Genomic DNA, 26,452 nt, shown 5'->3' with positions numbered 1-26,452 from the left:
ATTCCTTTTACTGATAAAGTGCCACCTTTTTCTCTCATAAAGAGAGAACATGAGGATCTTGAGGATGTACGAGATAGAAAGGCTCTTAAAGTTGATACTGGGCAGAGAGAAGGATCTTACGGAAGTGGATGACTTTCCAAGGAGCCCACCTTGCAAGGGGATCCTCATTTTTAGCTAAAAAGCTACGATCCGGGGAAAGTAGAACTTCTCCTGAGGGGAGGAATTCCACATGACCCGCATCTCTGGATAGAGCCGACAGTTCTGAAATTCTGCTCCTGAAGCCAGGCTTAATAAAAATAACGTCTTTCTAAGAAGCATTATGAATGTGCAAGACGAGTTGTCAGTATCTGAGGCTAGTTTGAGGACATCATTTAAGAACCATGAAACTGCAGTAGGCCTTTGAGAAGGTCTAAGTCTAGCACAGGCTTTGGGAATGGATGTAAAGTAAGAAATCTGTTAGGTCTATCTGGAAACCCAACTGAAAGATTTTGTTTCTTCAAAGCCGATTTATGAGTAGTAATAGTGCTAGCTGCTAAGCCTTTTTCAAACAAGGATCTGAAAAAGGATATAGCTAAGTTAACTGTCATGGTTGTGGTGTTCGATTCTTTCAGGAAGGATGCTAATTTTTTAACAGCTGAGTCATATTGTCTAATAGTTGACTCTCTTTTATCTGATTCTAGGAGGAGGATGTTTTTTGGATCAATGTAGCATCTTGTTAGCCGCAAACTTCATGAAGTCCATAAAGTTAGGGTCTGGAGAATTCCTGAGGAAGCGAACACAGTCCTCATTTGTACTGATTGTGACAGCTTGGGATTGGGAATCCGTTGAGGTCGGAGACCCAATTCCAGAAGCAGAGGATACCAGTTGCTTTTTGGCCAGTCTTGGAGCAATCAGAGCTACTAGTCCCTTGAAAGTCCTCAGCTTGCTCAAGACCTTCAAAACAAGAAGATTCACTGGAGGAAAAACATAAATTTTCCCCTCCACTGATTCCAATCTACGACAGGGCATCCGTGGCATAAGCCAGAGGGTCCAGGTCGGGGGCCACATAGCAAGGGAGCTTGTGGTTCGCTTGTGAGGCGAAGAGATCCACTTGGGAGACCTGGGACTCTCCGGCATATCCACTGGAATGACCCGTCGTCTAGAGACCATTCTGATTCCAGAGGGACTGACCGTGACAAAGCGTCCTGCTATCACATTTCTTACCCCCCGCCATGTAGTGGCGGACAGATGCCATCTGTGTGTCTGCTAGCGCAAAGATGGCTATCATGACATGATTCACGGTGGTTTGGATTTGGGACCCTCCTCTGTTGATGCAATGTAACTACCACTGCACTGTCCAAAAAACAAAACTAGTCTTAGATGAGACTTCTTCGGGGGAAGGAGTCTCTTCAGGTAAGAAATACTGCCATTGCTTCCAGGACGTTTATGTGAAGCTGGGGGAACTGAACTGACCAAGTCCCCTGAACTTGCTTGAATTGAGAATATCCCCCCCATCTGGACAGGGAGGCATCCGTGTGAATGGTTAACACTGGAAGGGGATATTGAAGGGGTACTAATTTGGCAAGGTTCTTCACTTTTGTCCATGGACGGAGCTGATTGCGAAGGATCTGTGGATTACTGACAACTTGTCTCGAGATTTGGCGTTTGCCTCCTCGATCGCCAAATCCGATTTATATCTTTTAGCCTTGCTTTCAGGAGGTATGTCTGTCACTGAGGCAAACTGGAGAGAACCTAGGATTCTTTCCTGGTTTCTCCTTGATGTTTGTTTGCATTTGAGAAATTGTTTCACACAGACTTGGCTATTTCTTTTCTTTTGACCACCGGAATTGACAGATTGTGGGAAGACAAATCCCATTGGATCCGAGCCCACTGAAAACGAGACTCCGGAGTGAGTCTGGATTTCGTTTTGTTTATCTGGAACCCCAGATGTTCCAGAAATTGAACGACCTTCTTTGTGGCTTTGAGACATTCCTCGACCGTTGGTGCCCAGATCAACCAATCGTCGAGGTATGCTGCTACCATTATCCCTTGAGTTCTCAACTGCTGACTACCACTTCTGCTACTTTCGTGAATACCTGGGGGCTACATTCAGACCGAAGGGCATCACTTTGAATGAAAACGTCTGATTTCCTAGTTTTGAAGCCTAGGAATGGACGGTAAGTGTCTGGCTATAGGGATATGATAGTATGCGTCTGTAAGATCGATGAGGTTGTGACGGCCCCACGGGGAAGTAAGGTCCGTACCTGCGAGATGGTGAGCATTTTGAACTTGTCGCAATGAATGAAAGAGTTTTAGCTTTGACAAGTCTAAGATTAACCCTTCTTTTTGTTTTTGAGCCTTGCTTTGGCACGCTGAATAAGCGACCTTGAAATTTTAATGCTTGACTCTCGCAATAGCTCCTTTCTGAAGGAGTTCCTCCGCATAATCTGTCAATTCCTTTGATGGTTCCTGATAGAATGAATTTGATTAGGAGGAGGATCCTTTGATCCAACTCCGCAAAACCCAACCCTTTGGAAAACGCATGCTCCTGTGCCCATTTAGCTGAACCCCCACCTGTGACGGAAGAGGAACAGCCTCCCTCCTACCTGGGGAGCCTCACTGTTTGTTGGCGGGTTGACCTCCGCGCCCTCCTCTCTGAATTGTCTACCTCTTGCAGCTCTTCCTGTGCCACGCTGGCGAAAGTGGCCCCTCGCCCTGCTACCCCTAGAGAACCTATTAAAGGCTGGGTAGGCCTGGCTTTCGTACATAGAATTGAAGGCCGGCGAGACTGTGGCGTAGGAGGTTGAAGGTTGACTCTGAGGAGACAACAGGAGGATGGGTGCCGTCTGCTTTGAAGTAGACGGCTGTCCCTGTTTGTTAACTGAACGCCTGAACAAAATTGCTGTTGCTGCTGTTGCTTCTGGTAAGGCTGGAACCTTCTTCCTGTCTTCTTTAGCTTCTTACCAGCAGCAGAGGGGCGGTCTCTTGTTTTCCTCTTAGCTTTCTTAACGCAGCAGCAAGGGGCCGGTCTCTTGTCCTCTTGAACCAGAGGGGATGCCCCATCTAGCTCTAAGGCTCTGGTTGAGCCTAGCAGCCATCGTGGTGCACTCATTCACAAGAGGCCTCTGGGAAGAGGTCCGCACACATGCTGGAAGCTAGAGTCTATTAGGCTCATGCCTGATAGTGGTGTCCTCCCTGCAAGACATGCTTTCGGCAGTTCCTTCTAGCTAGGAAAAGAAGTCGAAAGCATCAGCTTGGACTGTCTGAAGCTGTGATTTAGCCAGAATCTTGAATAAAGGTTCTGTGCCGTAAGACAGGGCAGCCATTTCCGTAATGATTAGGGAGTTAAGGGACCTCCCAAATCTTGTTCGAGCATCAAACTCTGCCTGAATAAGGGTATCAGGCAGTCTTGGAAGCTTCTCGCCAAACTGATCCATTGCGCAGTCTGGCTTAAGCTTACCTATTGAGACGTGGCAGGCAAGGTCTCCCACAATTCTCCAAAGGCTGGGAAGAGCGGAGAAGTAGATCCGCTTCCCTTAGCTGTGGCATGGGCTCGTCTTTGAGGACTGCCTGAAGAGTTGCTTCTACTATTTTGGTAGCGAACGGGAGAGAAGCCTCCTCCTCCGTAGCGAAAATAGTGAACGGACTCTTGAAAGCTTGGAGTTTGGTGTTAGTACACTCCCATCCTCCAGGCAGTGAACCCATTGCCCGCTGTGCGTGATCCCTACTATACAGCACAGACTCTAGGAGATCTGTCCTCTCTAGTGAGAGCAGCAACGGTCAGCCTAGAATACCCATGAAAGGCTGAGTCAGTCCGGGAGGATAGACTCGAAGTCCTCAATTCTTCGAGTTCCACACTCCGGATAGAGATCATGCCGTCCTTGAAGGGGGCATAAGCGGCCACTCTCCATGGGTTATCCATGGAGAAGGCTGGTAGGGATTCGTAGGGTGGTAACTGCAAAATACCAGTACCTGCTCAAGGGGAACTTGGCTGAGGAGCCTGGTTAAGTCCAGCAAAACGGTCCTCGTGCTCTCTAACTCTGTTAGAGAGATCTTGAATGGATTGGCCAGACTGGTTGATGGTGTTTGACAGCTGCGCAAACATCTGTTCAAACTTAGAGCCCAGAGAGCCAACCATCTCTCCCACTTGTTGCATCACAACTGCCGAAAAGGTGGTGGATCAAGGTAAGCTCGGTCCACCCCCCCCAACAGGAGTTACCGGAGTAGATCCGGTAGATGCCGGAGAAGCTTGGCCGGGCCGGAGCGCGAGCCTTCTCCTTAGAAGCCTTGCTTCTAGATCTTCTTGAGTAGGAATAGCTTCGGCTTTTGCCTTCACCGTGTCAGCGTAGGAAGTCGTAGACTTCCTAGCTGAAGAAGACGACGACTTCTTAGAAGTCGTCTTATGGAGAGTCTTCTGTTCTCTCTGTCCCTTCACCTTCGGGGGTACAGAAAGAGCGGGAGAGCGGGCAGGGATCTCAGATCCCGTAAAGCCTTGGAAAGAAGCAGAAGAAAGGACAGGGGAAGAAGATCCAGGAGCACCCAAGGAAAGACCTTGGGCGCCCGACACACCTACCTCAACCAACAAATCCTCTGCCCTACCGCCATAGGCTCAATGTTCAGGTCCAGGTTGGCCACATCTGGGACCGGCTCCTAGCGTGGAGACGGACCCGAACGCCTGGCTGCCACCTCCTGCTGGATCGAAGCTATGAGAGGGGCTGCCGAGATGGGGTCGACATAGCCGGTCGACTTGCCACCGGGGAAGATCTGAACGGCCAGCTTCTTGTCAAGAATATACGGCTGGCCCTTGGCGGCGTTCTTCCCGAAGCCGCCCACCCAAGCCTTCAGGGTTGCCAGGGTGACTTCCTTCACGGCGGCAGCCTGAAAGAGAAGGCGATATGAAGCTTCTAACGGCGGAGATAGGGTTGAACGAAGCTTAAAACTAAGTGTTAGTAGTGATAAGACCAAGAAAGTCTAAGAGTAGACTTACCCCACCCAACAGCTGACTAACGAGGTCGTAGCAGATGGTGCAAGCCTCCGGGTGCCAAACGATCAGTCCATTGTGGGTGGTGGCACACGGGGCGTGGGTCCTACACTCCTCATGGGCGCAGGGGTCGTAGAGCGTTGCGTTGCAACCCGGGACCTGACAGTTGGTAGCCTGTAAGTGGAGAGATACATGAGTATCAGGTGCACACTTACAGCCTAACAAGTGCTCCGCTGCATGCCGGAGCATGTAAGTTAGATTAAACCAGAGCCCCGCCGTATTACGTGTGGTAACTAGGCGGTTGGAGTTTGTCTAAGGCTACGCCGGAGACAGGAAAAAGATTCCAACCAGGAGTGGTGAGGAGCCATGAAACCACGACGGAGAACGACGGAGATAGCACATAAATTAAATTAAAACTAAAATTCACCGTAATATTAGGGTATATCCGTATATATAACGAAGTATAAAATTTTCCGTCTACTAGAAGAGTGCCCGAGTAAGGAGCGAGCTCTCCTCCGGTAGCGGAAAACAGGATATAGTAGGCAAGCAACAGACCACTAGTAATGTCCACCCCGCCCACTGGCGTAGCCAGACGGACCTATAACCAAAGGGGCCCCCGGCTTCAGCGGAGGCTCCGTTCGTTACGGTAGGGGAAGGGTGGGACTGAGGCAATAGGTGGGGGGTCCCGGCGTAATACGGCGGGAGAGAGAGAGAGGGGGGGGGTGGCCTACCCCTCCCCGTCACTACAGCTACCCGCTCGGTAACCCGGTACCCGAGACAAGTGGCTCGCCCTGTACCCCTGCTGGGATGGAGCTCCAGGCCTCCTCAGAGGGAGAGGGAGGTAGGCTACTGTGGTTGTCATGGCAACCAAGGAGATCCCCCAGACCCCTCCCTATACCTGGTAGGGAGGGAAGGGGAAGGGTAAGGTGCTAAGGGACACGTGATCGCAGGTGGCCTAAGCCGCGATAGCAACACAACCATGGAGGGGCCCAGCCACGTGAACCAGACTGTACCAACACATGGCACAAGCACCTAGGCTAGCGCCTAACACCCTAAATAACATGATAATACATCGTAAAGGGGGAAAAGACACTTTTAGCAAAAGAGAAAGCCCAGGAGGAGGCAAGCTGTTCCAAAGAACAGTTGACTACTCGGAGCCAGCGGTAGCCGATGAAGAGCAAGAGCTGGGATGCTGGGCCAGAAACACGGTATAGCCCTAAATACCAAACTAAGAGAAAATGGTAAAGGGCTGTGTCCTAGCTATAAAAACGATGTAATAAACGATGAACGTAAATATAATAAGCCCATAAGTATAAGATGTCCCAGTATGGGAGACCGGGAAATCTTAACACGAGGCGGCACACAGCCGCCACGAGTCAACCGGGAGACCGTATATGACCTATAAGAAGGAAAATACTGGTCCCTGGAAGACTAAAAAACTGTAAAATACTACTTATGAGGCACTTAACTTAGCCGATGCAATAGCAGCACGTTCCATCGTAAATGACGAGATAAATCCACGAAAAAACAACATGAGAGGAAAAAGCACTCTAGCGCTGCGAAGCTAATGATTAAGGATGACCGCTAGGGGCGCTGCTGTCCGTGGCGTCGGTAGTAGTATTAGTAGCGGCCGCTTCACCCTTTAGTATCAGCTCTCTCTGGTGGGGATTTTATGTTGGAAGGTCTAAATGGTGAATGACTCGTGGTAGTGATCCCACTCGCCTATATTCTCATACCGACACTTCTTTTATAGAGTGAGCGAGTCAGTTTTACTGACATTTTCTTAATTTTGTTTTTCTCTGGTAATTTTAGATTAATTTTACCTAGAAATAATGATCTTAAGGATATTTCATAGGGCGACACGAGCCAATCGCCCAGAAAAGAGAATCAACGCTCAGGCAATATGATTCAGCAGTAAAGAAGTTGGCCATTTTTCTAAAAGACTCAGCTGCGCATAAGATGACCACGAATCTGGCAATTTCATTCTTTAGAAAACTATTTGAGAAAGGCCTAGCTGCTAGTACCATTATGACAATCAAATCGGCCTTAAGGAAGATTTTTCAGGTTGGCTTTAATATTAACTTGTCAGATTCATACTTCTCTTCGATTCCACGAGCATGTGCTCGTCTGAGACCAATAGACCGCCCTCATACGGTCTCTTGGTTTTTGAATGACGTACTTAAATTAGCCTCAGACACTAATAATGAGTCGTGCTCTTATATAACCCTGCTTAAAGAACGAGGACCCACAAAACAGATGGGCTTCATGGAAAATCATTCCTCTGACACAGGACACATTGTGTCCTGTCGTTACCCTTAAATCCTTCTTAGCCAGGACTTCTGAAAAATCTTCAGGCCCCCTTTTCATTAGAGAGAAAGGTGGTACAAGACCTGAAGAAATATACGGGTTGGAAATCTCCAGTAGTATTTAAACGCCACTATCTCAAAAACTTAAGAGGCCCTTAAATTCCCAACAGTTGCTGCAGGGAGCATAGTCTCCCCTGAATGATGAATCTTATCAAAATCCTTCCCTTAGCCTTTGGTCATTTCTTTTCCCTTAATACTCTCTCCTTTTTACCTGCCTCGCTCGTATTCCCTGCCAAACCTTGCTCCTCCGGGTCGGGATGGTTTGTTTGCCATCCCACCACCGGAACGTATATAGTGTTGAGACCATATTGGTTTTACGGACCTGTCTGTACATACTCTTGTACAGTAGTACCTCGAGATACGAAAGGCTCAACTTACGAAAAATCCAAGTTACGAAAGCCAATGCGAAAAATTTTACTGCTCTACATACGAAAAGTTTTCAAGATACGAAAGGTTGTTGCTGTAAAGTCCCGAGATTCGCCCGGACCACCGAGAACAATTTTAAAACTCCCGTGCCGCCAACTGAGTAAACTCGCCACCATCCTCCCGCTCTCCCATTGGTTCCTGATGCTAGTCACCCCATAAGGTCCTGCTCTCCTATTGGTCAGTATCTACCCCTTGTGCTTTAAGTATTCTATTGGTAAAAGGTTGCTGTAAATTGAAAAACTTATTCATGCAATACATTTATTAACGAAAACATTAAGTAAAGATAGAATAAAGAATAGAAATGAATGGTTATTATACTGTTTGGTGGTTTCATTAGTTGAAGAGAGATACTAATGACAATTTATGGCTTACTGTGTGCTAGGAAAAATGATTGCTTGGCGCTCGTTCGATACTCTAAGACGGGTAAGAGCTGGATGTAAACAATCGATCGGAAGGTTTGTTTTTTGTTTGTTTGTGTATTATAGTTAATGATTAATTAATAATTATTTGAAATGAGTACATACTGATTATTTATACATTTTATTGGCATATTCTAAGCTTTTAGCTCTTAGGTTTAGATGTCAGAATCATAGACTAGGCTACAGTAGCAACCGCTAACATAGGCTAGGCTTATTGCTAAGGGACATATGCTAAAGTCCTAATATATGCAGTAAAAATGGGGTTGAACATTACATACAGTTGAATATTACTCAAGTATGTACAGTATTTTGCCTTTTTGGAGTCATATTTCTTCCGTCGTAACCCTAGAACATGTGTTTTAGGCCTGGAAATATAATTTACTGGTGTGTTTTTGGAGGGCTTGGAACAGATTAGCCATTTTACATGTAAAATGTGTTCCAAGTTACGAAAAACTCATAATACGAAGGCCGTCTCGGAACGGATTAATTTCGTATCTCGAGGTACCACTGTATATTGCTTCAGATTGTCTTATTGTATTATCTTCTTATTACTAGTTCTAAGCCATAGTTTAAGTTCTAGTGTAATTAGTAAATAAGTAAATTTCCTGCCTTTTTACAGTGCATTAAAAATTGGTTCTTTAAATGAACCTTAGGTTTCATTATCCCCTTTTATATACTTGTTTGGTATCTGTTAAGCTTGGATGGGAATTCTCTGATACCTTTTCACCGCCAGACACAGGTCGAACCCAGAAAAGGGATTTTGACGAAGGAAAAATCTATTTCTGGGGGAAGACCTGTGTTGCCCGGTGAAAAGTTCCTGTAGCTCTCTTTTCTAAGTATAAATAGATTCTAAATATACCAGAGAAAAAAGCTAGCATGGTATGCTGAGGTTACTACCCTCGGCGTGAGCACCCAGAGGGTGTTGGGTATAAAGTACAAGGCGAGTGGAAGCCACTACTTACAGGTCTTCTGCCAATTAGAGGATTCCTTTCCAAAATCCCTCCCACGGCAAGAGCCATCACAAAGGCTAGAGCCGTTACAAAGGTTACTCCTCCTACCTCCCTCTCGCTCTTGCTACTACTACTCGACCAGCGAGCCATCTGCACTCCTGGAATAGACACCCTAGCTTGGACTGGTTAAGGGTGGGGAAAGAAGAAGGGATGGGTTCACCAGGCGACACAGGTCTTCCCCCAGAAATAGATTTTTCCCTTCGTCAAAATCCCTTATTTAGGATGAATTTTACTGACTTTTAAAATTAGCTTGCTTCTTCGTGCTATAATGTTTGGCGGACCTGGATGGACTGTATGTAATCACTTATATCCCACCAGGTGATTTCAAAATTGTTACATTCCTGTCAGAATTCTTCCTGCTGGCTACTTGTTCATATGGTGTGATTGGGCTCTGTAATTTTTGGCTGTATTTTGGCTGATCTTTTCCTAAACAGTATTGCACTTTTTTCTCTTTTCATTATGTCATCTACAGCAAGCAGAGATGGGAGTGTCAGATTATTTAGGAACAAGTTTTATGTAGACCAGAAGTATTCTATTGCTTGTTGTGAAGAATATAATAAGTGGTCTAATGAGAAAATTAATAATTTTTGTTAAGCATCAGATGTGAAAGGCCAGTAGACTATGTAGGCAACCAGTTAGGTCTGGCTGTAAGTCTTTCCTATTTATTCCTGCTTCTTCAACATTACTCCTCTTCCCATTCCTTTATCCTATCTAAACTTTACTGATTACTCTATTACTCCCCTTGCTACATTTGATGCTTTCTATGTGGTTTGGGAGAAACACATAGGAAAACTTGAGGAAGATGTAAGTTTACTCTTGTCGTAAGTTAGGTACTTGGCCAAGTTCACTATGAATAAAGATTGTGATCCCCCTCCCCCCCCCATAGTGACCAACCTTTTTCAGTTACCTCAGCCCTGAGGGAGAATGCTTTGGAGTCTTTGTCTGTCTGTAGCCCACAATCTGACTGCCCTGTGTCAGTAGGTGGTCTCCTTTGCTAGGGAACCAAGGCATGCCTTTGTATGGATTCTGTGCCATTTGACCTCTCTCTTTCAGCTGTCTACTGTTGACTTGATCACCAAAAGACTTGTTCTGCCAAGTTAAATGCTGCCTCAGCTGACTTACTAATCATCTTGTAGTGAGAATGACGGTGATTCATGGGATTTGTAAAGTTTAGATGGTTCCTAGGCAGATTATATTCTGGTTACTTCAAAAGTTTCTGAGATGTGCATCAGTACTTCAGTTGTTCAATTATTCACTAACCCTGTATCATCTTGTGTTTCATCCATTTCAGAAGTTCACCTGCCCTTGCTGACTCTCCCTACCCCATCACCTAATATTCTTCATCTTTTGACAACTGTACCTCTTTGCACTAGTGGCCCTTCTTTTTCAGCCACCTTTTGTGTTGCGCAGATGTCTTCTGTTATCTCTTCAGCAGGATTTTCAAGAGAGTTGAAGTTTTTGTTTCTTTTGGACTTGCTATTGAAGCGTGAAGCAGGTGATTTGTCTACCATAGTGATGCGAGAACTCTTTACCTTCTCCCTTCCAATCTTTTGTCTCATTGGTTAGTGAGTCACCTGCTCCCTCCCAGCTGTCTGGCATTTCCCAATTGGCTTCCATGACGTTATTGTTTTCAGTCTCAGCTATAGCGTCATCTTGGGCACCTGCCATCTCACCATCTTGGTCTGTGCAGCTGTTGGTTTCTGCAGCTTTGGTGCTTCCTTTAGGTTTAACAGATTTTGACCCTAATAAGGTTGATTCTCCATTAGTTGTTAAGCTCTTGATAGATTGTGCTGCTTTGCTCTACCTTTGTCTTTTTACCAAGGTCCAGTAGGAGGCCATCTACATAATATTTTGAGTGTTTGACAAAGCTTTGTAGCAGAACCTTTGGTGGGGAAGATTTTTAGGGAGGGATACAGCATATGTTTTGTAACACTTCCTTCCCTGTTGGCATCCATATCCTTCCCAGTATACCTTCATCCACAGAGAAGTTCTGGGTTTTGCAGGAGATCAGCCAGTTGTTATGTAAGGCAGCAATCAAGCCAGTTTTAGATAAGTCACTAACTTATAATTACCTTTTTCTTGTTCAGAAGGCCTTGTCTTGGTTTCTTTTCCCTTATGAACCAATGTTTAACTAAAGGTGTGGAGCAAGAAAAATGGTGTTACTCCAGCAATCTTGGGGAGTACATTATGCAGTGTTAACCTAATTTTTATTCATAAACAAACTAGTACAATAAATGCAACTACTCTTAAGTCCTTGACAATAACTCTGTGTCAACCCTACCTAACAACAACCTAAAGTATAATCAATCAAGAGGACAGTTCAGAAAATACATATGCTTGGTGATCATTATCCAGTCACCTTTTTCTTTATGTTCAGTCCCAGACAACCACAAAAAATAATCACCAATCTGTAGGAGTCTCACAAATCACTTTAGTATTTCACTCAGTTAAGGTTTTTCCTCTTTCAGGAGTTGTGTATTTACTATATATCTTTAAGTAACCAGCTCTTCACACTCAAACTTACAAATAAAAAATCTTTATTTTCCAGTTTGGTTACTTCACAAAGTCACAACCTGCTGCTCACACTTCCAACAATGCATGAAAAGTCCCTTTCTTTTCAAATTTGGTTTTTCACATAAGTATGGAAACATACTTCATTCACACCAAACTAATGTCAGACTCATCTCACAAGGGGATTGCAACAAACAGGTCCCATTCATTTTCCCTAACAGTCATCATTGGCTTACACACATTAGAAGCATTACTTTACTCAAGACATCCCTCTGATACCAACCCCATGATGAGCTGGGGGACATAGGGATGCACTAAAGGGAGTGTGTACGTACCCTATGCACACAACTCCATGCATATATCTTTTGGTTTGTAAAAGTTAAAAATGAGAAAATACAGTAAAAATATAATTGAAAATAGCATAAAATATTAAAAAATTCAAGACAAAGATGGGAATCCTCTTTGTCTTGGAATTTTTTTTTATATTTTATGCTATTTTCATTTATATTTTTACTGTATTTTCTCATTTTTAACTTTTACAAACCAAAAGATATATGTATGGAGTTGTGTGCTTAGGGTACGTACACACTCCCTTTAGTGCATCCCTATGTCCCCCAGCTCATCATGGGGTTGTTATCAGAGGGATGCCTTGAGTAAAGTAATGTATCTTTTTTCTTGATTTCATGTAATGTATCTTTTTCTTTATTAACCAACTTGTACTGAATTAAAAGGTATTTTAAAGGCTGGATGAATTGGTTAACTTTTGGGTTAAATGTATTCTAACTTAACTACTCAGTAATGTGGCAGAATCACCAATCAAGCATCCAGCAGGTCCCAATGATGTTGGACTAATGATGGTTGGCCTGTACGCTCATGTCACCATGAGTGGTGGGTAATCGGCGATTATGTCAAACTTTCTTTTGTGTGTTATGAGTTATGAATATTGCTTTTGGTATGTATCTATGAATTTATGAGTCATCTTGTGCCAGAGCTTGCAATTAAATTACTTTATTACACATCTCTTTGAACTTATACACTATTAATATGAAGTGGATCTTAGTGAAGTTGCTTTTCTTTCTAGCTATGAGCATTTACGGGCACAGTTGATAATGTTGAGAGTCCAGATCAGAAGAAAAACAGGAAAAGTAAGTATTTAGCAGTTTCATTATTGGTTATCTATTATTGATGTTATGCTCATGCAAATCATGGAAAATAGATTTGATTGTGTAAACTTGATATCACTCCATTTGGTACCATTTCATCTATGTACACTGTTAAGGCCAATTGTGCAAAAGGCCCCCAAACAATGTTTTATTTATCATTAGATGTAGGTTCATGTTATTTCTTTCATATTATGAAATTAAAAATTTAGATGATATATTTGAAATGGACATTTCATTTATTAACATAGTATTTGCTAATGAAATTCATACCTAACGCAATACTTTACCATCTCTGCTGCAAACAATTATGTTACACTGTGACATATGTAAAACATAACTCATGAACTGTAAGTAGTCACTGCAGCATGGTAAGTGTAATGCTTGCAGTGTTATGGTTGTAGTTCCTGCTTTGCTACTTGAAGGCTGTCTATATGATGTTTGCCATCCGTATAGGATTTAGGGAACTTAAATTTTATTATTATTTTAAGTGGGAGGGAAAATTGTTGATCAATTATTTAAAATATTTTGAACAGTTTGTTACTGTCTTTGCTGACGAGAACCTAGATCTTACATCAATCTTGGTATTGCTTCATTTATTGTTGAATGCATCACCTTTATTTCAATTGACATTGCCTTAAAGCTGGTTTTTTGCATGCTTTCAGCAGTGTACCATTTCTCATGATTTATTTATTTTTTCTCAAATCAAGAAATATATATCTTATTTAGTATTCTTTGTTTGGTAATATTTATGCACTGTATAATATACACCAAATAACTGCTTGTGGAAATAGCTTAAGGACATAAAAAGTAATTGAGAGGTTAAAGAAAGAAACCAGTTGATGGCATTGCAAGTGTGATGTTTTGGGTTCTGGAGGAAAAGGCAAAAGGAATAATTGTTGGACTGCATAAAGGTAAAGGTGGTAAATGCAATTTTCATTTAGAGGGACATAACATTACTTACTTTACCAGGCAAGGTGTATGGTGGGAACTTGATTGAGAAAGTAAGATAACATAATTATTGATAAAGGAAGAACAGAATGGGTTTTAACATGAGCAGAGTTGTTGAATCAAGAGTTCGTTATGAAATAGTTATGTGGGAAGGTTGAAAGCAGAGGGGAAAAGATATATGAGGCATACAGAGATCTTGAAAAAGCTCATGACATTACTGATCAAGGGGGCCGGCTGGTACCACTATATATGGGGGTATAGGGCAAAAAAAAGGGATTTTGACGAAGGAAAAATCTATTTCTGGGGAGAGACCTGTGTCACCAGGTGAAAAGATCCTGCTATCCACTTTTCTAGTAGTTTCTAAATATACCAGAGAAAAAAGCTAGCGTGGTATGCAGAGGTTACTACCCTCGCGCGAGCACCCAAAAGGTGCCGGGTATAAAGTTCAGGGCTTGTGAAAGCCACTATTCACAGGTCTCCTGCCATTTGGAGATTTCCTTTCCAAAAACCCTCATATGGGGTGAGCCGACATAACGGCAACACCCTCACCGCCTCCGTACTACTACTGCTAATACCTGACCCGAGCGACATCTGCAATCCTGAATGTTTTTAGATACCTTTTATGGCTTGGATAGGTGTAAGGGAAGGGAAGACAATCAGAAGGGTCGGGTTCACAGGGCGACACAGGTCTCTCCCCAAAAATAGATTTTTCCTTCGTCAAAATCCCTTTTCTGGGTTGACCTGTGTTCGCCGGTGAAAATTTACCAGAGAATATCCATTCAAGCCTACTGAATAACAAGTAAACGTATAAGGAGGAGTAATGAAAACTGAGGTTCATTTAAACATAAGTTTACTTACTTAAAATATTACAGTAGAACTAATTAAGGGGGCCGGCCAGAACCTCTATACAGTGGACCCCCCGTATTCGCGTTCTCCGGATTCGCGGACTCACACATTCGCAGATTTCTCTTGGGAACGTTTCCCTGCATTATTCGCGGAAAATTCGCGCATTCGCGGTAATTTTCTATAAGAAATATCCACAAATTCCTGGTTTTTGTTATCAATTTCATCATAAAATGCACTTTTTGTGATAAAACTATTAAAAAACCAAGTATGAAAATTTTTAGTGGTTTTTCTTAAGTTTTAACTAACAAAATAGGCTGTTTTTAGCATTTTTATAGGGGTTCCAAACATTCGCGGATTCTAACTATTCGCTGGGGGGTCTGGTACGCATCCCCCGCGAATACGGGGGGACCACTGTATATGGAGGTATAGGGCAAAAAATGCAAAGTCATGAAAAAATTCATGGAGCTTCATATGGCAATTGAGAATATGTATACGAAATATTTCGTCAAAATTCCTCTTACTTTCGTAGTTACAGGGTAATTAGTTAACGTAACTCAATAAGCCTAAAACATTGATCCGTACAAGAAAATGCAATTTCTGGGCTCAGTTCGTGTCGCTGCGCGAAATATCCCTTTAATCCATTATTTCTAAGGTAAATGCACTAACACATACCAGAGAATAAATAAAATAAAGAAAAGGTCAGTATAACTGACTCGCTCACCCTCCAAGAGGGCGTCGGTATGAACACTAGGGCGAGTGAGACCACTACCACGAACCTCTTACCAATAGAAATCTCCCACTACAAAACCCCCACAAGAGGGGAGCCGACCCACAGAGTGGGCAGCAACTACTACTACTCCATCCCATGCTGCCGACTGCTGCGCCTCTGGTGGCCATCCTTTTAAGTTAGCGCACTGTGTACACACGTACCCTTTTTTGCTCTTGTGTTTTTTGTGCCCCTTACAAGGATTTTACTAGATATGGAGCGTTCAGCCATCGCAGCAGCTAAGTTAAGTAATCCGTTAATGTTTCTATTGGGTTTTTTCCAGCTTTGAGTCAGTATTTGCCGTTTTTTAGGTATAAATACTGCCTCTTGGTCGGAAGCATGGCGGCATTGTTCTGCCTCGTGGCGGGTTCGTTCTTGGTCTTCCATACCTAGAACCTTCCCTTGTTACCTTACGCTCTATTGCTAGTTATCTTTATTATGTTAGGGGTCCAGCCTACTTGGTTTATGTCATGCATGCATGTCTTCTTTACCTTGCGTAGGCATCTTCCATCCAGACCCTAGCCACAGCTCTTAGTATCGGCCCCGGCTAGCTTTGAGTGGTAGACTTTCTTTCGGGTTAGTCGTACACTCCTGGATTTTTCCTCCTACTGATTTACTTTCTTACTTTATTTTAATTTAATTTTAGTAATTATGTATTTTAGGTTAGCCTACGGCGTCTGGCATATTACGTAGCTAGGTATGTATTTCATGGTCCCCAGTTTATTGCTTCCTCTCATCAGTTCGGTTGCTTCTCTATAGCATCTCACTGATTAGTTGGTTGCTTTATCCTAGGCTATGTTTTTTTATGTGTTTTCTTATGTTACCGCTCCGTGGTCACCATGTGATCGCGAAGCAGCCAGGCGCCCTCCCGTCCAGTCACCCTACCCTCCTCCTGCTCTACCATAGAGCCAGGGGGAGGGAGGTCTGTCCTCGCTCGCTCCACATACCCGTGCCTGTCTCCCTCTCTCCCTAGGCGGAGGGAGTAAGGGAGGCTGGACAGACCCAGGACTGGACTTGACCGTTCTCTTGCTTCATGGTGCGCTGGGGTGACTAGGTAGGGGATTGGCCTTCCCCCTCCGTTGTTACTCCGTTGCCCCGTTGTTTGCTCGAGTCTGTTTCGCCCTCTCGCTCCTTCCCGGATTGCTGGTGCTTTTTTTGTTTTTTTCTTACCGGAGCTCCGTCAATCACGTGGAAGGTTGCTAGTTCACCCTTGCGGGCGACATCAGGCGTACAGTTGGTCTTTCCTAACCATCCCGTCTCGCTGATATCGCGACACGAACACCGCCGCGACGGCACCGGAATTATTCCGGTACTTAGTGCTATTAGGCTTAAGTGTTTTTGTGTTTATTTTAAGCTATCATAAGTTTAATTTAAGCTAGCCTAAGCCGAATCCCTCCCTTACCCACGTTGTCACACCGGACCTTTCCGGGGTTTTAGCCTATTCAGGCGGTAAGGGAGGGGTTATGCCCAAAATTTTTTCGCGCTCAAACCGGCATGCAGCGGAGTTCTATTAGCCTATTAGCCTTTGTAAGTGATTTCTTTTAGGGTACTCATGTATCTTTTCACTTACAGACCACCAACTGTGAGCATCCAGGATGCAATGCCATGCTCCAGGACCCCTGTGGACATGAAAGTCTGCAGGTCCACGCTCCATGCGCGACTCCGCACGGGAATCTGCAGGTCTGGTTCCACGAAACCTGCACCATATGTTACGATCTCGTGAGTCAGTTCTTAGACGGGGTAAGTATTCCCAACTCCGTTCGGTAATTCCAATAAATGTTTTAGATCTTAAGTTTAATTTTAATCTTTTATTTTAAGCTTAAGCTCTTTTTATATTGGATGTTACATCCCTATGTCTTTAGACTAAGCCTATTATTACTTAAGTTTTTAATCTTAAGTTTAAACTTAAAACTAATGAACGCCCTCTCTTCCAGGCTCCCGCCGTTAAGAGATACCGCTCTGGCAACCCTGAGGGCTTGGGTCGGCGGATTCTGGGAAGAACGCCGCCAAGGGACAGCCCTACATTCTAGAGAAGAGGTTGGCTGTCCTAATCTTCCCCGGCGGCAAGTTGACGGGTTACGTCGACCCGGCAGAGGCACCCGCCCGACTATGGCGGCGATTCATCAACAGCTCGCCGCTTCGTTAAAGGAACCAGGCGGCCAAGATATCTCGTTCGGACGTCGCGACACTTGATTTAAATATAGAGCCCATGGTAGGTGTTGACGACCTGTTGGTCGAGGTAGGTACGTTGGACGCCCAAGGGCTTCCCTTGGGCGCCACTGGGTCTTCTACTCCTGCTAATTCTCCAGCTTCCTTCCAAGGCTTTACAGGAGCTGAGCTCCTTTATTCTTCTCCTGACGCTTCAGTAAGACCTAAGGTCAAGGGACAGACGGTTGCAAAAACCCTCAAAAAGACGTCGTCGTCGTCCAAAAAGACTTCGTCGGCGTCAACGTCTCGTAAGTCTCCGGCTGCAAACCCCGGAGCAGAGAGGTTTAGAGCTTCTGTTTCAAGCTCCAAATCCTCAAAGAGCAGGTCTTCCAAGGAGAGGCCACGTACTCCGGCTGAGCCAGCAGTTTCTCCTCTCCCCTTGGTACCTGTTCCAAGTTACCCATCCACCTCCGCAGCAGCTCCGGTTTTGGATCCCAATGCTGGACTGTTGCAACACATGGGAGACTTGATCGGCTCTCTGAGGAACAGCATGGAGCAGATGTTCTCCCGGTTGTCCGACAGGATTACGTCTCAGGACAACATCATCGCCGGACTTAATCAGGCCCCTCTAGCTACTCCCCCAGCTTTCGGCACCGGACTAGCTCAGCTCCCACCTCATGACTCTCTGCCTCCGTTCTCTATGAATAACCCCTGGAGGGTGGCGTCATACGCCCCTTTCCAGGACGGTCTTATTTCCATTCCGGAGTGTGGTACTCGAAGGATTGAGGACTTCGAGTTCTACCCGGAGGGTCTCCAACCACCGTTCATTGGCTACGCCAGACTCACTGACGCAGCCATGACTAGAGATGACAAAGTCCCTAAGGAGACAGTCCTCTACTCACGTGACCAGGCTCAAAGAGAATGGCTCAGGTGTTTAGAGGATATGGATTGTTCAAATACGAGAATTCAAGCCTTCAAGAGTCCCTTCACCATTTTTACGATGGAGGAGGGAACTCCTCTTCCCTTTCTTAGTAAAATAGCAACGGTCACTATTCCAGCGGCCCAGAAAGGGGAGTCGTTGCCACAGCTAAGGGAAGCAGATCCCACATCTCCTTTGCTCCCTTCACTCGGAGAACTGTGGGAAGATTTACCCAACACCTTTTCGGCGGGCAAACTCAAGCCAGACTGTGCTATGGATCAGTTTGGTGAGAAGCTGCCTAGGCTTCCGGACAGCCTCATTCAAGCTGAATTTGAGGCCAAGACTAGGCTAGCCAGGTCCATTAATACCATGGCAATGACAGAAGTAGCGACTATTTCTTACGGCTCTGAGCCGCTCTTTAAGCTTCTCACCAAGTCACTGACGCAAACTGTCCAGTCTGACATGTTTGAGTTCGCTACAGCCAGAACTAACTGTCGGAAACATGTCCTCCAGGAAGCAACTATTCGTCATGAGCCGAATAAGTTGCTTTCATCCAACATCTGGGGGGCAGACCTCTTTCCTGATTCAATGGTAAAGGAGGTCCAGGCGGAAGCGACAAGGCTTAACCAAAGCCTTAAGGATCGTTGGGGTCTCACTGCAAAGAGACGCCAAGACCAATCAGCAAGAGGTAAGTCTCAGAGGAAACCGAAACGTTATCAGCCTTACCAGAAGAAGCAACAACGCTTCACCCAGGCTGTTTCGGCTGTTCCGTTGGTACAATCAGCCCAACCCTCTACTTCCAAGGCTCAATCACAGCCCATCTACGTGATTTCCCCCCAACCTCAACCTTCCACCTCCTACGCTGTCTCCCCAGCCTTCAACCAAGTGTTCGAAGGCCAGGCCTTTCAGCAATACGACCGCTTTGGCAGGGGAGGCAGAGGTAGGGGATCCTTTCGTCAGAGAGGATCAGGAAGGTCCCTCAACAGGGGAAAACACTTCTGGGGAGGCCGCGGAGGTCACTCAAACCAGCAGCAGTGAGAGCTCGAAGGTAGGAGGGAGGCTGTTTCTCTTCCGGCACCGGTGGGGATTCAGCAAGTGGGCACAGAGTATTGTGTCGAAAGGCCTGGGTTGGAGTTGGGTTGCGAATCCCCCTCCACCCAGACCTTTCCTTCAACTTCCATCAAAAGAAATGACGGAGTATGCGGAGGACCTCCTTCAGAAAGGAGCAATAGCGAGAGTCAACAGATTAAAATTTCAAGGTCGCTTATTCAGCGTTCCAAAGAAAGGCTCACAAAAAAGAAGGGTAATCTTAGACTTGTCCCGCTTAAACTTGGCCATTCGCTGCGACAAGTTCAAAATGCTGACCATCTCACAGGTGCGGACCTTACTTCCCCGTGGGGCCGTCACCACCTCTATCGATCTTACAGACGCATACTATCATATCCCTATTGCAAGACACTTTCGCCCTTATCTGGGCTTCAAGATAGGAGATCAAGCATTCTCCTTCAAGGTAGTTCCCTTCGGTCTGAACGTGGCACCCAGGGTGTTCACGAAGTTGGCGGAAGTAGTCGTCCAACAACTGAGGTCTCAGGGGATAATGGTAGTAGCGTATCTCGACGATTGGTTGATTTGGGCTCCAACAGTCGAGGAATGTCACAAAGCCACACTGAAAGTAATCCAGTTCCTAGAGTATCTGGGGTTCAAGATAAACAGGACAAAATCAAGACTCACTCCGGAGTCCAACTTTCAGTGGCTGGGCATTCAATGGAATCTATCCTCCCATACTCTGTCGATTTCCATCAGCCAAGAAAAAGGAAATAGCGAAGTCAGTAAAGCAATTTCTAGAACACAAATTTGCTTCAAGAAGAAGCCAGGAAAGAATCCTGGGTTCCCTCCAATTTGCCTCAGTGACAAACATCTTGATGAAAGCCAAACTGAAAGACCTAACCAGAATCTGGCGCTCGCGAGCAAATGTCAGATCCAGGGACAAGTTGTCATCAGTCCCACAGATTCTACGGAATCGTCTACGCCCTTGGGCAAAAGTGAAGAACCTGTCAATATCTGTACCCCTTCAGTTTCCTCCTCCGGGAATTACCATCCACACAGACGCTTCATTAAGCGGCTGGGGAGGATATTCTCAGTTCAAGAAGGTTCAAGGAACTTGGTCACCCCAGTTCCGCCGGCCTCCGGCTTCACATAAACGTACTAGAAGCGATGGCAGTGTTCTTGACTCTGAAAAGGTTACGTCCGCCAAAGAACTCCCACATAAAGCTAGTTCTGGACAGCGCAGTGGTAGTCCATTGCGTAAACAGGGAGCTCCAAGTCCACGACATCTGAATCATGTCATGGTAGCCATCTTCTCCCTGGCGGACAAGTTCAGTTGGCACCTCTCCTCCACCCATATAGCTGGAGTGAGAAACGTCATAGCAGATGCTCTATCCCGCTCAGTTCCTCTGGAGTCGGAATGGTCACTGGACAACAGTTCGTTCCAATGGATTCTCCGGAGGGTTCCAGGTCTACAAGTAGATCTATTCGCATCTCAAGCGAACCACAAACTCCCATGTTATGTGGCCCCCAACCTGGACCCTCTGGCCTACGCCACGGACGCCCTGTCCATAGATTGGAACAACTGGGAGAAGATTTATGTCTTTCCTCCAGTGAATCTTCTCCTGAAGGTACTGAACAAACTCAGGACGTTCAAGGGTCAAGTAGCTCTAGTAGCCCCAGACTGGCCGAAGAGCAATTGGTACCCTCTGATTCTGGAACTGGGTCTTCGTCCTCTTCGAATTCCCAATCCCAGGCTCTCCCAGTCAGTACAAACGAAGACTGTGTACGCTTCCTCAGGAATTCTCAAAAACCCTAACTTTATGGACTTCATGAAGTTTGCGGCTAAAAAAGATGCAGATATTGATCCACGAAATATTCTTTTCTTGGAATCTGATAAAAGAGATTCAACTTTGAGACAGTATGATGCTGCAGTCAAAAGTTGGCAACCTTCCTGAGAGAATCAGATATTAGAATCATGACAATCAATTCAGCTATATCCTTTTTCAGATCTTTATTTGAAAAAGGCTTAGCAGCTAGCACTATTACGACAAACAAGTCAGCCTTGAAAAAGATTTTTCAACTCGGGTTCAACATAGACTTGACAGATTCTTACTTCTCGTCTATTCCCAAGGCTTGTGCTAGACTTAGACCTTCATGAGGCCTACGTCAGTATCCGTGGTTCTTGAATGATGTTCTAAAGCTGGCTTCAGAAACAGACAATATGACATGTTCATTTATAATGCTCTTAAGAAAAACTCTATTTTTATTAAGCTTGGCTTCATGAGCTAGAATTTCAGAACTGTCGGCGTTATCCAGAGATCTGAATCATATAGAATTTCTTCCCACAGGGAAGTTCTACTTTCTCCGGAACGTAGCTTTTTAGCAAAAGAATGAGGATCCTTTGATGAGGTGGGAACCGTGGAAGGTTATACCCCTTCCACAAGATGTTTCTCTTTGTCCAGTATCGACCTTACGAGCCTTTCTGTCCAGGACTTCCTCATCCTCGTCAGGTCCTCTCTTTAAGAGAGAAAAAGGTGGTACTTTATCTATTAAAGGTATCAGGCAACAGATCCTGTACTTTATTAAGCAAGCCAACCCTGATTCCTTCCCTAAAGCTCATGATGTCAGGGCAGTTGCCACCTCAATTAACTATTTCCAACACATGAATTTTGATGATTTAAAAAAGTATACTGGATGGAAATCGCCGACAGTATTTAAGCGTCATTACTTAAAGTCCTTGGAAGCTCTGAAATTTTCAGCAGTTGCGGCGGGTAACATAGTTTCCCCCGACTCTGCTTAATCTTAAGTTGAAGATCCAGTTCTCCTTTCTACCTATCTCATTCAACAGTTTGTCTATACCTACCATGTTCATCTACGTCTACCTTGAGTCTTAGCTGCTCTTGTGATAGTACAGTGGGTGTCCCTTATTTTTTTGCTAGGGTCACCCACAATTGTTTGTATGTTCTGATCTCTATGATGTGGTCCCCTTATTTTTATGCTAGGGTGGACACATCTACATTTGCAATGGTTAGTTTTGTGTTATATTAAGACATAAATTTATTTATTTACTAGATTATTGTCTAAGTTTGTTCAGAATCATTTTTATTATTATAATTGCTTTATTTACTTTTATATATAATAACTATACACAGATGTTAAGTTCAACATATATTCCATGTAAGCCCTGTACATATATGTTAACTTTAAGGTAATTTTAAGGAATAATTTTCTAACCTGTATAATTGTGTATATGTATATTTTTTTGGCAATTATAATACTTTATTTTATTTTAAGTTTTATTGAGACCTTATTTATTTATTTTCTTTTACAATCTTGTGCTAATTCTCTGGTACGATTTCGCGCAGCGACACGAACTGAGCCCAGAAAAGGGATTTTGACGTAAGGAAAAATCTATTTCTGGGCGATTGGTTCGTGTCGCCCAGCGAAATCCCACCCTACCCATCCCTGCGCTCAAGATTGTCTGCTAACTTCAGGATGGCCACCAGAGGCGCAGCAGTCGGCAGCATGGGATGGAGTAGTAGTAGTTGCTGCCCACTCTGTGTGTCGCTCCCCTCTTTGTGGGGGTTTTTTGTATGGGAGATTTCTATTGGTAAGAGGTTCGTGGTAGTGGTCTCACTCGCCCTAGTGTTCATACCGACGCCCTCTTGGAGGGTGAGCGAGTCAGTTATACTGACCTTTTCTTTATTTTATTTATTCTCTGGTATGTGTTAGTGCATTTACCTTAGAAATAATGGATTAAAGGGATATTTCGCTGGGCGACACGAACCAATCGCCCAGAAATAGATTTTTCCTTATGTCAAAATCCCTTATTTCTTCTATTATCGTAAATTTTGATAATTATTGTCAAAGAAATTGGGAGAAATGGCATCTGTAGACATTCCCCGAGTCGAGAAGGAGAGACCAGGCTCAAGCTACCAAGTCCAGTCCTGATTTAGTGCGATCACAGACGTCAAGTAGTCTACACGTTCCATTTCACGTCTGACATTCGCCTGCTTTCACGTATGTTTATGTATGTTTCGGCAAGAATTTCATCATGCCAATGAGGAAAAGACAAGGGAAACATCTCGCTAACATACAGACGAAGAAAAATCGCTCAAGTATTATTACAGAATATCATAATATATGCGTAGTTAGTGAAGAGAGAGGGGAGGGTTGCTTAGTAACGCCCCCCCGTGTTGCTTGACAGCACACGTCACACTGTGCCTAAGGCTACGATCTTTGAGCAAAGAGATCTTCATTTATGATAAATAACAAAGTTTTGGTTTTTTAATACCCAAAATGGAATATGAAATTCATAATAATCATGATTTATTAAATTGTCTTTGTAAAAAAGTGTACGCCTTCGAGTTTCACCTCTTGACATTCTCTTGCAATTACGTTTGTTTATCTTTGTTTCGGGCAAGAATTTCACACAGAAGAAGAAAATTTGCTGTAATAAGCAGAGTTAGTGAAGGGGAGAGAGAGAATTGCGTAGGAAGGAGTGCCCCATCTTGCCTGAAGCAGTGCCCCAGGCTGCGATATATGAGCGAAGGGATCATCATTTATGATTAAATTATGATAAATAAAATAGTTTTGGTTTATTAATACACAAAAAACAAATATACATTCATAATAATCATTATTTATTAATATTGTCTTTATAGAAATACGAAGGAAAACTTTGAACGCCCGTATATCAAAACTATACTTATTGACCTTCAAAATCTATCTTCTCACTTAGTTTTAAAGCTATAACATTGGAATTTGGTATATAACTCAGAAAGACATTATAGAACAATCAAATAGAGCCCTTTTTTCCAGTTTTTTTTCGTATTTTTTTTATAAATTTTTTTCTCCTGATTTATAGGGTTTATTTTTTGACCATATTGAAAAATTCATATCTAGCAAAAAAATGACTTTTAGAAAAAAAACTCTCCATTCGATTGGAGGTCTACATCAGGTCTATATATGGTAGTAATCCCAGGTCTTAATATTAAATATCAAGGGAGGAGATTAGAATTTGAAAAATGATTATTTAATTTTCGGGATAAATCGCCCTGGCGTCACAAAACCGAAGGTCAGAGGCGAAAATCTCCATATGCGGTTTGGAGATGTCCCAAGTCACCTTATTAAGTGGTATGAATATCAAAGTCCTGTCCTTAAAAAAGGGCATTAGCCGGCCGGCCCCCTTAAACTTAAACTTACTTATCTAATACTTATTCTAAGACTTAACCTATGACTTAGAATTAGAGATACTTAAAGATAACGTACAATTAACAAGGTATCCTGTAAGGAATTTATTACATTTCAGCAATATGTACACTCCGGTCTATAAAAAACTCATCCGGAACCAACATTTTATGTACAAATTTAGGGGCAGGATGACGCCCAGGTCCTCTCAACACCGAGGAGAGAGGTATCGTGGAGAGTACAAGTGAGGCAGGCAGAAAGGAGAGAGTAAAGGGAGGGGGGGGGGGGGGGGGGGGGGGAAGGGGGGGGGGCAGAAGAAGGTTTGGAAATTGTTATTCGGGGGAGACTATGCTCCCTGCAGCAATTGCTGGGAATTTAAGGGCTTTCAAATTTTCAAGATAGTGGCGCTTGAAAACTACTGGTGATTTCCAACCCGTGTATTTCTTCAGATCCTCAAAATTCATATTTTGGAAATAATTAATTGATGTAGCCACCGCCCGGATGTCATGGACATGTGGAAATGAATCCGGGTTGGCTTGTTTTATAAAGTAAAGTATTTGCTGTCTAATACCTTTGATAGAAATTGTGCCACCCTTTTCTCCAATAAAAAGAGGACCTGACGATCTTGTGGAGGTCCTGGCTAAAAAGGACTTAAGAGTAGTGACAGGGCATGATGTGTTCTGTGCCAAGGGAACGATTTTCCAAGGAGACCACCTATATTGTGGGTCCTCATTCTTTGCCAGGAAGCTCCGGTCTGGGGATAGTAGTACTTCCCCTGACGGGAGGAAATCTATGTGGTCTGGATTTCGTGAGAGAGCCGAAAGTTCAGATATTCTGGCACCTGAAGCCATAGCTGTTAAAAATAAAGTTTTCCTTAGAAGAGTTATATATGACCATGATTCATTAATAGTGTCTGATGCCAATTTAAGTACGTACATCATTCAAGAACCAAGTGACCTTTTGTGGGCGGGCAGTTGGTCTTAGGCATGCACATGCTCTTGGCATGGAGGAAAAGTATGCATCTGACAAATTTATATTGAAACCAATTTGGAAGATTTTCTTCAAGGCTGATTTAATTGTTGTAATAGTACTGGCGGCTAGGCCTTTCTCAAATAGAGTTCTAAAGAACGATATTGCCAGATTTGTGGTCATTTTGTGTGTATCTGACTCCTTTAGGAATTCGGCTAACTTTTCAACAGCCGAATCATATTGTCTGAGCGTTGAGTCTCTTTTGTCTGATTCTATGAACATGATGTTACACGGATCAATACTCGCATCTTGCTGGGCTGCAAACTTCATGAAGTCCATAAAGTTAGGGTTTGCAGAATCCTTGAGGAAGCTGACACAGTTTGAGTTTGTACTATCTGCGTCAGTTCTGGGCGAGGGATCCGTTTGGGTTGGAGCTTCAGCTTTAGGAGGAGCGGAAACCAGTTGCTCTTGGGCCAGTTGGGAGCCACAAGTGCTACTTGTCCTGTGAAGGAACGTAGCTTGTGCAACACCTTCATCAGGAGATTCCCCGGAAGGAATAGGTAAATCTTCTGCCAGTTGTTCCAATTTATGGCCATCGCATCTGTGGCATAGGCTAGAGGGTCCAGGTTGGGATCCACATAGCGCGGTAGCTTGTGGTTGGATTCTGTTGCGAATAAGTCTTACTTGCAAGCCTGGAATTTGATTGCAAATCCACTGAAATGAATTTTTTTCTAGGGACCATTCTGATTCTAGTGGAGTGGTCC

The 26,452-nt window shown here is 44.0% G+C and overlaps 1 protein-coding gene across 2 annotated transcripts in view; it reads left to right on the top strand.

Annotated features, from left to right (window-relative positions):
* LOC135225781 (pleckstrin homology domain-containing family J member 1-like) overlaps window positions 1-26,452 on the top strand; it is a 301,334-nt gene that overhangs the window by 207,147 nt on the left and 67,735 nt on the right. For both annotated transcript variants that reach the window (XM_064265247.1, XM_064265248.1), the window contains one exon: window positions 12,774-12,837. In XM_064265247.1, coding sequence (XP_064121317.1) covers window positions 12,774-12,837 — 64 coding nt within the window. The remainder of the gene's footprint in view (window positions 1-12,773; window positions 12,838-26,452) is intronic.

The sequence above is a fragment of the Macrobrachium nipponense genome, chromosome 13 (genome assembly GCF_015104395.2).
Source record: "Macrobrachium nipponense isolate FS-2020 chromosome 13, ASM1510439v2, whole genome shotgun sequence".
Lineage (NCBI taxonomy): Eukaryota > Metazoa > Arthropoda > Malacostraca > Decapoda > Palaemonidae > Macrobrachium > Macrobrachium nipponense.
The sequence above is the reverse complement of the archived record's forward strand: the minus strand, read 5'-3'. Positions and strand labels throughout refer to the sequence as shown.